At 39.8% G+C, this 17770-nt stretch overlaps 1 protein-coding gene and 1 long non-coding RNA gene across 21 annotated transcripts in view; one reads left to right on the top strand and one right to left on the bottom strand.

Moving 5' to 3' along the window:
- The window catches only part of BICD1 (BICD cargo adaptor 1), a 135086-nt gene that overhangs the window by 41944 nt on the left and 75372 nt on the right, over positions 1-17770 (bottom strand). For all 20 annotated transcript variants that reach the window (XM_083700094.1, XM_083700081.1, XM_083700097.1 and 17 more), the window contains exons 4-6: positions 15666-15818; positions 12240-12677; positions 7363-8454 (exon numbers count right to left, since the gene is read on the bottom strand). In XM_083700094.1, the coding sequence (XP_083556220.1) occupies positions 7363-8454; positions 12240-12677; positions 15666-15818 (1683 nt within the window). The remainder of the gene's footprint in view (positions 1-7362; positions 8455-12239; positions 12678-15665; positions 15819-17770) is intronic.
- LOC310826338 overlaps positions 1-17770 on the top strand; it is a 67191-nt gene that overhangs the window by 27308 nt on the left and 22113 nt on the right. The window lies entirely within an intron of this gene.

Genomic DNA, 17770 nt, shown 5'->3' with positions numbered 1-17770 from the left:
GCACACCTTCTATTTGTAAGACGTCTGCCTAGAACAAGAGGCAGTCACTCCAAAATAGTCTCCATCCCAAAACCACTAAAAGACAGCCTCAAAGTAGAATCATACCGCCCAATCTCATTAATAAACCAAGACTACAAGATATTCACATCAATCTTGGCCAACCGCCTAAAAATCTTCCTACACAAGTTAATAGCCCCAGACCAGACTGGCTTTGTCCCTGGCCGCAATATAACAGACCCCATCAGGAAACTACTGAACCTGATCGAACACAGCAAGGCAACCAAACTCCCATTGACAATTATGTCCCTAGACATCCTCAAAGCCTTTGATTGCTTAGAGTGGAAATACATATTAGCAGTACTAACTAACATGAAATTTGGCCCCAACTTCCTACAAATCCTCAAACAAATATACTCCCAAGCCTCAGCAAAATGCAGAATTAACAATATGGATTCTAATACTATAGCTATCCAAAGAGGCACGAAACAAGGATGCCCACTGTCTCCCTTCTTATTTATCCTGGCTCTGGAACCCTTAGCAATCCGCATCCGAGCAGCCACAGACATCAAGGGAGTGGAAATAAAAGGCAGAACCTATAAATTAGGGCTCTTTGCAGATGACCTAATGGTGACAACACCAGACCCCATAAGCACAGCAACCTCCCTAATCAGAGAACTCAACAAATTTGCAATGGTGTCGGGCCTACAGGTAAATTTTACAAAGTCAGAAGCTATGTGCTTCAACACCCCTCCTCACATCCAAAAAGAGCTCACGAAGGTCACCAAAATAAAACTCTGCCACACCAAGTTCAGATACCTAGGGGTACAAATAACCAGAAACCTCAACAAATTGTACCTCCACAACTACAAGCCCCTGTGGCGACAAATTAACAAAGACCTAAAGAGATGGAATAACACGAATTTCACTCTCTCAGACAAAATAGCCATGATCAAAATGATCACACTCCCAAAACTAACCTACCTCTTCCAAACCCTCCCAATCTGGATCCCCTCAACCCAACTCCGCAGTTGGCAGAGAAAACTACACTCTTTCATCTTCTCACATAAAAAACCAAGAATAAGCCCCAAATACCTGCACCTCCCCACCTCAGAAGGAGGATGGGGAATCCCCAACATAGAAGCATATTACATTGCCAACCAAATACGTCATATAATTCCATACATACTAGAAGATGAGACAAAACAATGGGTACACCTAGAGAGGGACACAATTGAAAATACCTGCACCACAACATACCCACTCCTCCCAAACAAACTAAAGAAAATTCCCACAACACTTAACAGGTACACACAGACCATGCTCAAAGCATGGAAAACACAAATAGGCAAACTATCCCCAACCCCATCCCCACTAATCCCCCTGGCGTACCACCCATTATTCCACCATGCAGCACAAAACCTCCAGATAAAAGCCTGGCGAACCAAAGGCTTATATCGCCTAATAGACTTTTATAAAAATAACAAACCCTTGTCAACACAAGAAATACAAGACAAACTAGAAGACACCCAAATGCCCTGGTTAACACAACACCAACTACATGCCCTCTTAAACAACCCAACAGTAAAATCAGCAGCAACTAGGCCCCTGACAACCTTTGAAAACCTCCTCCTAACAACAAAGGGAAATGGCAAAGGGACGGTATCCGCAATATACAAAATACTACTCCAAAATCCCGCAAATCCCCTAGACGCAATAAAAAAACAATGGGAGAATGACATAGGCTATGAGATTAACCCCACTCAATGGACCAGAATGTGGTCTAAACCCCCCTTTAAATCCATATCAACGAAAAGAAAAGAACTCACACTGAAACTCACCTACAGGTGGTACCTAACACCAAGGAAACTAGCGCTAATACACCCAGGAACCTCACCAAAATGCTGGAGAGGGTGCACCTCCACAGGCACATACCTTCACATGTGGTGGGAGTGTCCCCAAATCCAACTATTCTGGACAACAGCCATACAAGAAATATGTAAAATAACAAAGCAAGTATTAGACTTCACCCCAGAATTGGCCCTACTAAACATCTTCCAAGACAACAATGCCCATTTACACCACAAAGAACTCATAACCCACCTACTTTCAGCAGCCAGAAACACCATAACCAGACACTGGAGAGACCTGTCAGGAGTAAGCATGGACCAATGGTACCAAATAGTATGGGAAACAGCCCTACTAGAAAAATTAACTAATAAACTGAAACTGACACGGGGACAAACAGAAGAAGACACCTTCACCCCGGTATGGCTCCCCTTTATCACATACACAGCCCAACAGGACAATGACAATAATCCACCAACAGCATACAAATCAATATGGCTAACTTGATCCAAAACACCCACCCACCTCACTCACACACGAAAACAAAGATCACCACAGCCAATCACAAACAAACAATCACATCCTAGGCCAACCCCAACCTCTCTCACCACCAAAGGAACACAAGTGAATACCACAAGCACGCTGACACCAAACTACATACATTAAGCATAATAGAAACACCGCTACCCTACCCCCATCCATCTCCCCTCCCTCCACCCTCCTTTCTTTTTTTTTTTTCTTTTTTCTTCTCCCCCTAATGCCTCAACAAATGAAATGGATTTGTAAAAATGTTACACGGGGGGAAAAAAATACGAGGCATTATACTTACACTGTAAAACAAGAAAACCCTTAATAAAATATATATTTTTTTAAAAAAAAAAAGAACAAGAGGCAGTCAGAGGTAGGAACTGTGTTGTACTTTTTTAGTGAACTACCTGTCAGTAAATATACTAACTGTACTGAGCTGTCTAGTGTTGCTATATATAGGAAAGGTAAAAAGTTAAGGTAAATGACCCCAGGACAATTAAGTCCAGTCAAAGGCGACTGTGGGTTGCGGCGCTCATCTTGCTTCTGGCTGAGAAAGCCTGTGTTTGAATGAGGCATCTAATCATAAGCCTGCATTTTTTATCAAAGCTTATATTTTTTGATCAGGGCCTGTATTTTAAAATGAGCCTAAAGATTTTCAAATGTTTATGCCAGGCAGAAGACCAGCTGCCTAAGAACCTTGGCAATGTTTTTCCTCCTGGACAAGGGGGCCCCTTGATTTATAGCAGAAAACAATTCTCAAAGTCAAAAGGGGAATTACAGGCTGAGAGCCAAGGTTACACTGACCCTACATATTATAGAATATAAAAAAGGCTGAGAAAACATAAATTAAGAGTTGATAAATAGTAAAATAAAACCATGTGCCTCCCATTAAACTTGAGCCATATTTTCCTAAGGTTGAAAGGTCAAGAGCAATGGAAAAGCATCTGGCTGGCAGAAAGGGAGGGAGCATTTTGGGAAGTCTTTTCTAAAGTTGTTTCTTTCTTAAACTGAGATTCTCTTACTCTGCAAAGATTTCTTTTCCTTTTAAAAGGTTATTTATGTTATGTATTAAATATATTGGCTTAAATGTAATTATGCAAAGGATTTAAGAAATGATGGATTCTTATTTCATATAGTTGTAAGAGCTGTAACTATCCTGAAATTAAGTCAGCCATCAGCCCAGCCCCCCTGCCAAGCAGGAAACATCATTAGAGCACACATATGGTTGTCAGGCCTTTGTTTAGAGACCTCCAAAAGAAGGAGATCTTTCAATGATGATGTGAACTCAAGATCCTTGACATCTGTCTAAGATAAAAAGTTAAGATTAACCATCTGTTTTGGAAGGCAATAGGGCAAGGAGGGCAAGAGGTGAGCTGGTAATTAAGGTTCCTTGTTGAGACACATGTAAGATATATTACTACTTATTTGTCATTTATAGATAGAAGAATATATAGCTTTTTGTTTCCCATAAAAGGGAAGGGAAATGGGTGTATCTTTTGTGATTGGTTCTAGCAAACAGCCAATAGGAATTTCAACCAGGCTGATTGGACAGAGGCAGCCACAGGAGGAGCAAGGGGGCTGGATTAAGGAAATATAAGTGCTGGCCAGAATGGCAGGAGGCCAGGCCAGAGCTTGGTAACCATATACCACTGTGCCTCTCATTTATTTGTCTGACAAATAAATTATTATTTTAATTTCTCTATTGCTGCGTTGAATATTTCATTCCAGCTAAGCGTTAACCACAAGCAGGGTGCTACATGTCCACAGACAGCTTTCTGGGTCATGTGACCAGCATAACTAAACCGCTTCTGGAGAAACAGAACACCATGATGGAAACCAGAGTGTATGAAAACACCGTTTACCTTCCCGCTGCAGTGGTATCAATTTATCTACTTGCACTGGTGTGCTTTCAAACTGCTAGGTTGGCAGAAGCTGGGACAGAGCAATGGGAGCTCACCCCACCACAAGGACCACCAACCTTCTGATCGGAAAGCCCAAGGGGCTCAGTGGTTTAGACCACAGGGTCACCCACATCCCTTTACAGGAAAACTGGGGGGGGGGGTGACAGAGTTGGGTCAATGACTAAAGTTTTGGCAATTAGAGCATTTGCCTTTGTTGTTGCTGTATTTAGAATTGATCGTGTTGCCTAAAGCCAGCAATCTGTATATGCAATGCAGCAATCTAAATATTAAAGCATTTTGAAATAATTCTTCTTCAAGTTTTCATTCTGCAGCAACTAGAAGCCAAAACACCACTCTAGAGATGTGAGAACTCTTGGGCACACAGAGATTATTGGTTCAGGAACAACACTCTAAGAACAAAATCAGTTAAAACACATTCCTGTACTAGTGTGGCAAGGCCACCTGGAAGAGTTTTATCTTTATGCCTTATGTATAACCATGTATCCTAATAATGCTTAATTGTTAACGCTAAACATGCCTAAAATCTTAAGAATCAAAGTCTCTCTCTGCCCTGTTGCTGTGCTTGCAGAAAGCAAACATATATTTAGTTACATCTGCATTCTTTCTGTAAGGAACATTCCTCAAACTGTTTCTCAGACTCGCGAAAATAACACGAGACAGTGATGCCAACCTGAGAAACAGGAAATTGGATGTTTGCCACATAACATAATGCATCTGCCTGATAACAGAAATGGGGGATTTTGGCTTCAACTGCCAAAGGGGTTTCTTTTTCCTCTTTATGCTTTATTTGCTGAAAATAGGGGTAAAGGCCGTTGGTGATTTCTTATGCACTTATATGGAAAAGCAGAAGTAATCTTTACATGGACACAGGAAGGGCTTTGCCCCTGTTCATTGGTTTGATTTTGCTGCAATATATGAATATGTAATGTTTAATGCTGTTTGGAATAAGGTACAGTGGTACCTCGGGTTAAGTACTTAATTCGTTCCGGAGGTCCGTTCTTAACCTGAAACTGTTCTTAACCTGAAGCACCATTTTAGCTAATAGGGCCTCCTGCTGCTGCCGCGCCGCCAGAGCATGATTTCTGTTCTCATCCTGAAGCAAAGTTCTTAACCCGAGGTACTATTTCTGGGTTAGCGGAGTCTGTAACCTGAAGCGTATGTAACCCGAGGTACCACTGTATATAAACCCAAAGCCCCCAGGGCTCAGGGCTCAGACTCTGGAAATCATTCCTCTGGGTCTTTATTGCTCAGCAATAAATTTTTACTGTCTTTTTCTCCATTACTGTGTCTGTTGCTTCTTGAGCATATCTTGAATGGGTAACAGGTATTCCTCATCTCCTTGCAACACTAGCAAGAATAATTCAGAGGTACAGAATATAGAATAACATGAGTCTGGTAGCACATGAAATCATAGCATATAAACAACACTACCAAAACAAGGTTGTGCAGAGCTGAGGCATGATCTTCAGAGCCGCTTATCTATCTTCGCGTAAGCAAGGTGTGTGAGCAGATAGTTCCTGACTGGTTCAAAAAGCGGTGTTTTTTATGCATTTTGCACATTTTGATATGTATCGCAGTTTCTTATTTATTACACACACCCTTATTGATGTTTGTTCATTTCATAAAATGTATATACCGCTTGGTTGTAAAAAAAGTCAAAGCAGTTTATAAAAAAGATAAAACAAGAAAAACAAGAAAAATTACACCCCTACTTTAAAATACTATTTTAAAGTACCAAAGTTAAAATACTAAAATAGATTAAAATTACCTCAACCTTCTGGGTAGGCTGTCTATACAATTTTTTAAGCTAAGTTAATTGCTAGCTAGCACAATTAAAAGATGAGAAGAAACATTCCTTCCTAGCTGGTTTATGGTTTGTTTTTATTGCTTTATGGTAGCGTAATTAGCTGGTGTGCACCTCGTATTTTACTATCAGCAGACCAAAAGGTCAGTATATGTGTAATCAGTCTTTTTCAATCCCATCTATTTAATTTAGCATCCGGGGGAAGTTTGATAATACCACACTCCTGAGGAAACATATCCACAACGTTCAAATGCATTACTTCATGTGCATTTCATATACAAATGGATGGGACTGAAAGAAACTGATTAGCCAAAACAGACTTTCAACTGGTTGTCCTTTTCTGATATATATTATACATTTGTGTTTAATTGCCCTCACCTTCTGTCCTCCCAGCTCAAGCCTCCCGGGCAAAGGAAAATACATCTACCTAGATTTCTCCCTTCCCATAGGACTGCTCTACCCATGTTATACTGCAGCAAAAAAAGTAGCTCAAGTCAAATCCACACTAGTCTTTTTTAACATGTTTGTGTATCCACTCAGGTCTTTACGAACTCTGAATAATTACAAGAATGTGTATTATGGAATCATGGAAATAGTTAAAGTGTCTTAGTTATAAATTTTTGGACGCTATGAGTTGGTTCAGATTTAAAGCTCTGAACAGGAGTATGCTACAGGTTCAAGCAGCCTCCTCCACTCATAAGCTCCAGTTCCTTCCTTCCTCTCCTCGTTTATAGTTTGCCATTACATTCAAGCCTCACTATAGTTTGTTTGAAGCAACTTCCAATCCCAAACTTGCATAAAATGTCAAACTATTGTTTGCTTGAACAAGACAAGGAGGAAAGGAATTGGCATTACATGAAAGATGAGGGACAGAGAAAAAGGAGCTTGTTTGAAGTTTTGAGAAGGTCTGAGCTGACGCCATGTAAAAGCAAAATATGATTGGTTCCCTAGGCCTCTGGAATTCAATGCAATCTTGAGGGTATACCACATTTATTATTTTGTGGAATGCTCAAATTTGTTCAATAAAAACTAAGTGAACTAAGTTCACTGTTGCGGTAAATTAATTTAACTGTTTTTTTAAAGTAATTTTGGGTTAAGAGTACCTAAAACAAAATAAATTATGTGAGAGAGAGAGCATGAGTTTGACCAACTGCGGGAGGCAGTGGAAGACAGGAGTGCCTGGCGTGCATGGGGTCACAAAGAGTTGGACACTACTAAACAACAACCACCTTTCTAATGGCAGATGGGCAGTTAACAGCTTACCTGCTTGTTGGCTTTCAACACAGCCCTTAGGGTCGCTATCTGCTCTCGTTTCGTACTCAGCAGGGACTTCAATTTCAGTATTTCTTCCATTAAGGCCTCCTTGTCCTTATCAATCATAGGTACTAGTTCACGGGCTGCTGCACGCTGCCGTGACAGCTGCAGCGACCGATCTACAGCCTTCTGCAAGTGCTTGATTTGGTCCCTTATTATGGCATTCAGGTTGTAAATATTCATCGGTTCTTTGCGAATGTCACTAGTGTCGGAAACTGGGGAGGAAGGGGGGGCTGTGATGACTGGAGAAATTGTGGGTGTCTTTGTTGGACTTTGCTCTTTGTTGGCTTCTGCACTCTCCCTCGAAATCTGCTCAGTTGGTGTCCTCACTTCTATTGGAGATGCCATCCCTCTCCTAGCCAGCCGTGGGGACAGAAGCCCCCTTGGATCATCAGGTCCCTTGAGGCTCCCACTTCTAGTAACTCTGCTTTGCCTGTAATAATCTAGCATAACCCTATTAGGAGTTTCGTTGTTACACAAACACACATGGTGATAGAGCTGAGCCAGCTCCTCACTGAAAGTCACCAGCTCATCCTGGGCTGTGTTGAGTGTATTGTGGTTCTCATTTGCAACACCTGTAATTCTTTGCAAGTCTTTTTCCATCTGCATCATTTTCTCATGGCTATCCTTAGTTGACTTTTCCAGGTTTGTCACCTGCTCATCATATATCTGGATCCTGCTCTCATACTTCGCCTTTTCTTCGGTGTAGTTTTCAACACATTTATTGTATTTCTCCTTCAAGGCCTTTATTTCAGCTTTGAGGTCAATCACCTCTGTGACAGCTACTTTGTATTTGCACTCCAGAATCTCCAAGCCATTGATGTCCACTTCATAGTCATGGGTTTCTTCCCCAGAATCCTGGCCTTTCTCAAAATCTAGCTCCTTCAATTCTTTGTTGCTTTGTAAACCCCTCATAGCGTTGACATGCTCAGTGAGCCTGTGGACCCGTTCATGTTGCTCAGTAAGTGCCCCCTTTGTGTGTTCCAGCTGGGTCTGTGACTCCTGAAGATTAGCCAGGAGAATAGCTTTCTCTCGCTCCACCTGCAATAACCCAGGGAGAAAAATATTAATGTCTCAAAAAAGAACCTGGGTGCAAAACTAACTGCTCAGTACCCATCGGTATCTTAAAAAGACTGAGCCTAGGAACCGGGACCTCAGCTACTGCTGAGGTCAGAAAGTTCTTCCTCCTAAGAAATCACGCAGTATCTTAAATTTTGCAAGAAAGTGGCATTTTATTTATTTAAGGCATTTGTATGATGCCCTTCATAAAAATACATCCTAGGTCACTTCACAATAAAAAAATACACTAAAATAATAGCACAACAAAAAAGCACAAGTTAAAAAACAAGAAAAGCACCTTCCAGATACATCACAACTTCAAAGCCAATTGAGACAGCAAAATGGATGACTTCGCTTCAGTGCTTAAAATATAGCTTCCTTGTCCATCAGACCTAAAAAATAATTTCATTTAAAATGCCAGAGAAACAATGTCTTAACCTGTACCTTTGTTGGTTATTATGGTGGTGATGGTGGTTGTTCTCGTTCCTGTTATATATAAAGCAATTGGTATTGTGCTAGCAAAAGTAAATAAACAATTCCTTCTCATGTTCTGTGTTCATGGGCCCAGTTAAGGCATCATATTAAACTATAGCTACGTGAGCAAGCAGCACTGCTGGCGTACACTACTCAAAAGCTGCCACAATGCTCGTCTCTCCCTATTGCTGCTGTTGCACCATGGACAAAATAAGCAAGAATCTGGCTTATGTTGTCTGAATCCAGGCTTGTGGTTTGTATCCTCCTTATTAACTTCTTCCAGTTTCTTGAGCCCAGATTCGGACGACACAGCATGTTGGCCTACAGCTTGCTTTGTCCACCAGAAAGGAAGCAACATGAGACCCTTTCTGGGCAGTGTGCATTTGCATGCTGCTCATTCATGTGAAACTATAGTTTGTTTTCAGTTATGGTTTAACGTGGCATGCAAATAAGACAATATTTGTGTGTCCATGAGGCATCTAATCATAAGCCTGCATTTTTTATCAAAGCTTATATTTTTTTATCAGGGCCTGTATTTTAAAATGAGCCTAAAGATTTTCAAATGTTTATGCCAGGCAGAAGACCAGCTGCCTAAGAACCTTGGCAATGTTTTTCCTCCTGGACAAGGGGGCCCCTTGATTTATAGCAGAAAACAATTCTCAAAGTCAAAAGGGGAATTACAGGCTGAGAGCCAAGGTTACACTGACCCTACATATTATAGAATATAAAAAAGGCTGAGAAAACATAAATTAAGAGTTGATAAATAGTAAAATAAAACCATGTGCCTCCCATTAAACTTGAGCCATATTTTCCTAAGGTTGAAAGGCCAAGAGCAAATGGCTGGAGAAGGGGAGTGTAAACAGAAGAAGAGGTTTTCTTCCTATTTTATTTTGAGGCTGTAAACTGTTCATTCCTTTTACTTTGAGAAGGTTTATTCTTCTAAAAAGCTACCTATGATAATGTATTAAATATATTGGCTTAAATGTAATTATGCAAAGGATTTAAGAAATGATGGATTCTTATTTCATATAGTTGTAAGAGTTGTAACTATCCTGAAATTAAGTCAGCCATCAGCCCAGCCCCCCTGCCAAGCAGGAAACATCATTAGAGCACACATATGGTTGTCAGGCCTTTGTTTAAAGACCTCCAAAAGAAGGAGATCTTTCAATGATGATGTGAACTCAAGATCCTTGACATCTGTCTAAGATAAAAAGTTAAGATTAATCATCTGTTTTGGAAGGCCATAGGGCAAGGAGGGCAAGAGGTGAGCTGGTAATTAAGGTTCCTTGTTGAGACAATTGTAAGATATATTACTACTTATTTGTCATTTATAGATAGAAGAATATATAGCTTTTTGTTTCCCATAAAAGGGAAGGGAAATGGGTGTATCTTTTGTGATTGGTTCTAGCAAACAGCCAATAGGAATTTCAACCAGGCTGATTGGACAGAGGCAGCCACAGGCGGAGCAAGGGGGCTGGATTAAGGAAATATAAGTGCTGGCCAGAATGGCAGGAGGCCAGGCCAGAGCTTGGTAACCATATACCACTGTGCCTCTCATTTATTTGTCTGACAAATAAATTACTATTTTAATTTCTCTATTGCTGCGTTGAATATTTCATTCCAGCTAAGCGTTAACCACAAGCAGGGTGCTACATCCAGTCATAGGCAACAATATTTTCCACCAAACCTGGAAAATTTTAGCTGAGATATGCACACCATTCCAAATACTATAGATATATTTTAATAGCAATTTGAGGGGGAAATGTCATTAGACTAGCAGTGTATTATTATTTTTTTAAAAAAAGAAAAGAACAGCAGCAAATGAGCTCTATCAAGTGTGAGTGGTGCAACTTGTTTGATGAGATGTAATAAAACCAAACCTAATTAGTTTAGTAGATGGTGGCCATTATTATTTCAAACCCCATGACACATAAAGGATAGTAATTTATGGAAATGTTAGGTGAATATATAATTAGGAAGAGAGATAATTAGGAACAGTGTTCCTGGCTCTAGGCAATAATCTTGATAGGTAATACATCTGTATTACTGTTGTCATACACAAGCTATATAGGCCTTGTACTGACAAACAATCTACTATAAAATAGTAATCTATCTTGTTCCATGCCACCCCAATCTCAAAGTTCTTTGGATGCTCTGTTGGCTTCTTATCCACAGGCTATCAGCTTATGAGGAAGTTAAAGGTAAAGATAAGGTACCCCTGACCATTAGGTTCCATCACGGACGACTCTGGGGTTGTGGCGCTCATCTCACTCTATAGGATGAAGGAGCCGGCGTTTGTCCGCAGACAGCTTCTGGGTCATGTGGCCAGCATGACTAAGCCACTTCTGGCAATCCAGAGCAGCGCACGGAAACGCTGTTTACCTTCTCGCTGGAGCGGTACCTATTTTATCTACTTGCACTTTGACATGCTTTCGAACTGCTAGGGAGCTAACCCCGCCACAGGGATTTGAACCACCGACCTTCTGATTGGCAAGCCCTAGGCTCTGTGGTTTAGACCATAGCGCCACCCGCGTCCCTTGAGGAAGTTAGCCTTGCTTAATTAGCTATTACAGGATTTAGGTGTCCAAAACACAGCTTAATATACACAGGTGTGTCCTAATACAAAAACCGGTAACTCTAATACACACTGGTTTGGCTCGTCTAGCTATTTCCCAGTTGTAACACTGGGAATTTAAGAGTGTCTAGCACCCATAAACTTATAACTATACATGGTGAAACTTGAAACTCATCTGCTTCTATGGAAAAATAATTTAAACTGTATATAAAAAAGCAAACTTTATCCTAACTCTATAAATATATGTATCTGCAATGTTGCGCTATAAGTAGGTGGAATGGAGGGAGAGGATTGCACAGGAGAAGAATCCAGGGAGGCTGCCTGAGGATCAGGATAGTTAAAGGAAGTAAGGAATTGTATGCACATAGGAGGAAACAGTAGATGCAGCATAGGAGGAAACAGTAGATGCAGAAGTATACATAGTATATATAGTTCAAGAAAACTTAGGCACAGGGCACAGGAGAGGAGAATAAAAAGGAAAGCAAGATAAAAACAGGGAGGCATATGCTTGTCAAAGCAGCACAGAACATAAAATTCTGCATCTGTCATTTTTTCTGTCACTATAATGGGAAAAACCACATCTGGTGGAATTCTTTCTCCTATGCAGTTACCAGAACTACAAAGCACCCTCCCACCGTGTGGATGCAAAATGTAGTTGGGCCCAATATCTGGTACATTATATGAAACTCCCTTTTTAATGGTCCATGTCAAATGTTACCTGCATGAGCTGCTGTTTCAGTTTTTGCATTTCAGAGATGTTGAGCTCACTGAAGAGATCTGAGACTGGGTGCAGTGATTCTGCTTTCCTAACGGTGGGAGTCCGAAAGTCACCATTCATTTTCATGTGGGGTCCATGAATGTGTCCATTCATTTTGTCATCATTATTAGGTTCGTTCCCATCCTCTCCAAACTTTAATCCATCTACCGAGATATTAATATGGTTATTATACATGCTATCATTTAGATTGATATACTGGGAGAGTTCCTTCCTCAGATTGTTCTTTTGCTCTCTCTCATTCTTTAACGTCTCCAGGGCTTCCTCTAGCTGATGCTCCGCAATCTCCTTTAACCGGATGGCATCTTCTAGCTGGCTATTAAGCAATACAGTTTCTTCCTCAAATCGTTTTATCTCGTGTTTCAGGCCTTCATATTCAACCTGAATTAGGTAAGATAAAGAACATTCAAAATACTAAAAGTTGGATTTACAAACAACCTGCCATTTGCTGCATCTGTTAAACTAAGGTACCAAAAAAAGAGAGAGAAAAAAGAAAGACTGAACATACGTACTTAAAATTGTTGGATGGAGAAAGGACTCAGATTCTACTGACTATATAAACTGGTCAGTAGAGATGCCATGAAACCATTGTAATTCTATCGTAAGTTTGTTATATGTTACATCTTTCATAATGATGATTTTGTAGTGCAAACCAAACCATGGGGAGGTTAACAGTTTTTCAGAATAAACATTATCAGGCATATTTCATGAAATTTACCTCTTAACTAAAATGTATTGATTTTGTACCATCAAATGTGACAAAGTATTTTTCTGTAATTTAATAGAAAATTCAATATGCTTCAGGTGCTTATACAGTGGTACCTTGGATTAAGAACTTAATTCATTCTGGAGGTCTGTTCTTAACCTGAAACTGTTTTTAACCTGAAGCACCACTTTAGCTAATGGGGCCTCCCACTGCCGCTGTGCCGCTGCTGCACGATTTCTGTTCTCATCCTGAAGCAATGTTCTTAACCCGAGGTCATATTTCTGGGTTAGTGGAGTCTGTAACCTGAAGTGTATGTAACCCGAGGTACCACTGTACATGTTGCTTAGCCCAAGACTTACAGACATATATGGAAAAATGTATTAACACAATCTGTAAAGCATGAGACTCTTAATCTCAGATTCATGGGTTTGAGGCCAACGTTGGGCAAAAAGATTCCTGCATTGCTGGGGGTTGGACTAGATGACCGTCATAGTCCCTTCCATCTCTACAATTCTATGATTCTATGGCTCTATAACAATTTTTTTTAAAAAAACTTTAAAGACACAAATGAAAAATATATGTTCACTACATAAAAACAAGAATTCAGGGAACACAGAGAGAAAATTGCTCAAAAACACATCAGGTAAGTTGTTTTTTTAAGGGAAATGGTGTAACAAAAGCAACTGAGCAAAAGGTTTTAATGAAAATACTAATTGAGACATATGACTTATTTTGTCAATCATCTTTTTGTGTATGTTAAGAATGGTTAAATTAAAAAATTGGTTAAATAAAATGTTATGAATAAAAGCAGACACAGTAAAATAAAATTGTGAGAAGGTAAAGGTTTGAAAGATTGCATAGAAATATATAAATGTTCCCTGGAAACTACATGTCCAAAATCCCTAGACAAGCTGATCAGTATTCATTTATAATGAGAGACAGTTGGCTCTTTGCAAGCAGCAGAAACATAAATTAATTCCTTTGTTAAAGATACAGCATATATTTATATACTATTCAAGTAACACAATTACTATATAATGAGTAATCTCAGAAGTTAATCAGCTCTTTATCTATGGTATAATTAGCAGCGAATTTTTTTTGCTGAAAATGGGAGCAATTTTCTGCGTAACAAAAAAACAAAAGTGATTAGAAATTGTCCATTTTTACAAAAGGAAAGAAAGAAAATGAAACACAGCCTCTGCTTATAATCTGCTATTTGTGTTTATAGGGTAGAATAATGTTGGGTAGCAATTACTTCTGATGGGATGCTCTGCTTCTGCACATGACTGTGGCCTGATGGAAAGTCTTGCTTCTAAGCTTCGCTTCTGCACATGATGCTGCACAAACCGTTCTAATACTAAGACATTCACTCATCACATTAGAATGTTCAGTTCACATTGAGTTCAGGAAAAACATTGTACTTTGACCTGTTCTTAATGCATATTTGATCACATCTACGGAACGTGATTATTATGCTCTTTTAAGTTTCCTATATCAATCATTAGTAATTGTTATAAGTCTTACTATATTAATCATTAGTTATAATTTAATTAGGAGGTTTTCATGCCTGTCTAGTTCTGTGCTCCCTTTCCCAGCCTTTAATCTATCGGTGATTAATGCCTATATGCAACCTTTGCTTTGTATTTGTGTTAACCAATCAGCAATAAGCACATACGTGGCAATGCTGTAATATTCAATAAAAGAGACTCCTCGAGACTTGCTCGAGAGATGCCTCCCATATGACGCTCACCACTCGTCTGTCGTTATTTCAACCCAACATCTTCTAAATATAGTCTGGGTGCCAAAGAGCTATTTTAGGCAAGTGTAAGTGCTTGCGAGTCCCCAATGGGATTTTGACATTATTGCTTTGAACATCAGACCCACAAGCATGCAATATCACAGATTGCTTCTGAGACTCCCTTCAGTTTTGGAAATGTTCTCTCACAAACAACTGCTTCCTTCTTTGGAACCTGCATAAACTTCTGGCCCAATTGGCTTGGCAGCCAATTCTCCACCCATGTTCAGAGCCTGACCCTAAGGCTTAATAATGCTTCACAAAGGGGTGGGGGGTGGGCTGGAGCTAGCAACTGCTAAATTGACATCAAAACATTTAGCCAAATGCACCACTATACACCCAGCTCACAACTCATGGCATTTTAAAATCTCTTAATGGAGCAGAGCTGTCACATGATAGACTGCAATCTAACCATGTGGAGTAATCAGATTACTCTTTTCTGTGGGTTCAGCACCCACCACTTACAGTACATTATATTCCATATTTTAAACCATTAACATTATTTTGTGGCACTGGTTAACTAAGTTACTGGTCTTCAGCTGGTGGGTCAGAACTTACCGCTGAGTTGCAAGCTGGCCAAATGTGGGCTGCAGCAGCACTATGACCATACAAATGTATGGTAATAAAATTAAGAAATAAAGCTGCTTCCAGCCCAACTATATAAATGCCCTTTTAAACCAAGAGATGCCAGGCACTGAACCTGGAACCCTCTGCATACAAAAAGGCAAGCCTCCTTCAACAGCGTCTTCTGTTGCTTGCTCCCATTATCTGGTAATGAATGTATACTGTATTCAAAAAATGGTATGCAATTCAGATTTTGGTATTGTTCCTTTTGCAACCTGTTTCTGAAAATCCAGTTAGTGCTCACCTGGTTCTGTTTCAGCGTGGAAACCAACTTTTGCAATGTAATGTTTTCTTCTTCAAGTTCTGTATAGTCCTGAAGGAGTCTTGCCTCTCTGAACTTATATTCTCTTATCTCATCTTTCATCCGAATTCTCTGCAGCTCTGCCATTTCATTGCTCTGAAAAGGAGAAAGAAACGAAATATATTCTCATTGTTTCATTTCCAGTGTTACAGGAATTTTAAGGTCTTATATATATATAAAATAAATGTTCATAACTGTTCAAGGCAAACACATACATAAACATATAAACCACATGTCTGGAAACAGTACAGGAAAACAGTCCTAAAGCCATTTTGACTCTTTCAGTCACCTCAAATATTTCTCTGCGAGGAAGGAAATGGAAAAGCCTCCCCATTGTCTTTGTTCACAAATCCTGTCTTAAGGGTGTGTTTATGTACGAATAGGGTGAGCCTGTGACCTGGATTCAGTAATTAAGTAGTTATTATCACATAAAAGTGGCCAAATGGCCCAGGTAATGCAATCAGTGATCCATTATCAGGTATCTTGGCAGACAGGAGAAAAACAACACACTCAGATTTCTGCTGTAGACTGCCCCTTCTGTGATGTATGCATGATGTATTGGGGGTGGTCTTGAGCTACAGGGGAGGCAATTTCAAATGTCTATATAAGAGTTTGCACACCAATGTTTGGGGTCCCTCCTGCCTCCTGCATGTGGCTGTGAGCACCCTGTTGCAACAGTTAATAAAGATCAGGCTTACTAGCTGCTTTGCTTCTCAATATTCTCTGGTTGGCCTGTTATTTTCTCCTACTGATAGAGAACCTACAAAAAGACTCTATATGGGCTCTTGGGTACCCCATAAGGGAAAAGGAGCAGTTTTTTCTTACAACACCAGCAAAACCGTAATGGTAAACTTAACATAGACATAAAAATCTGTTCAACCAGACATGCCTGCTATTTCTAATGCCATTCAAACTCCACAAATAAGTAAACATGGAAGGAAAAACAAGCAATATTGTAGCACCCTGCTTGTGGTTAACGCTTAGCTGGAATGAAATATTCAATGCAGCAATAGAGAAATTAAAATAATAATTTATTTGTCAGACAAATAAATGAGGGACACAGTGGTATATGGTTACCAAAGCTCTGCCCACTCCAGCCCTGATGGCCAGCACTTATATTTCCTCAACCCAGCCCCCTTGCTCCTCCTTTGGCTGCCTCTGTCCAATCAGCCTGGTTGAAATTCCTATTGGCTGTTTGCTAGAACCAATCATAAAAGATACACCCATTTCCTATTACCTTTTATGGGAGACAAAGAGCTATATTTCCTTCTATCCACAAATGGCAGACAAGTAGCCATATATCTTACATTTGCCTCGACAAGGCACCTTAATTACCAGATCACCTTTTGCCCCTGTTGCCCCTGCATTCCAAAGCAAATGGTTAAAACAAATGGCTCGTGGTATTAAATTCTATCTAGACAGAGATCTTGGGTTCACATTCTCACACATCATCAATGAAATAAGAATCTAACATAAGAATCTAACATTTCTTACTTTCTAAATCCTTTGCCTAATTACATTTAAGCCAACAAATTTCATACATAACATAAATAGCTTTTTAGAAGAAAAGGCCTTTGCAAAGTAAAAAGGAACTCAGTAAAAAAACAGCTTTGAAAAAAGCCTCTTCAAATTACACCCCCCCTTTCCCAGCCAGCTGCTTTTCCCATTAGCTCTCCACAAAATTTATTGCCTTAAACCTTAGGAAAATATGGCTAGGGTCTGATGGGAGGCACTTGGTATTATTTTCTGTTAAACTATAAATCTTACTATTTACCAACTCTTAATTAGTGTTTTTGCAGCTTGATTGTATTCTGTAATATGTAGGGTCAGTGTAACATTCGCTCCCAGCCTGTAATTCCCTTTTATGACTTTGAGAAACTTGTCTCCTGCTACTGCTATAAGTCAGGGGGGCCCTTGTTCAGGAGAACAAGAAGATAAACAACTGCCAAAGTACTTAGCCAGCTGGTTTCTGCCTGGCATGAAACATACAAACATTTGCAAATATATCTTTAAGCTCATTTTAAAATACAGGCCTTGATCAGATGCCT

This window comes from Podarcis gaigeae, assembly GCF_964106915.1.
Source record: "Podarcis gaigeae genome assembly, chromosome: 10".
Lineage (NCBI taxonomy): Eukaryota > Metazoa > Chordata > Lepidosauria > Squamata > Lacertidae > Podarcis > Podarcis gaigeae.
Note: the sequence above shows the minus strand (reverse complement) of the source record. Positions and strands in the feature narration are given on the sequence as shown.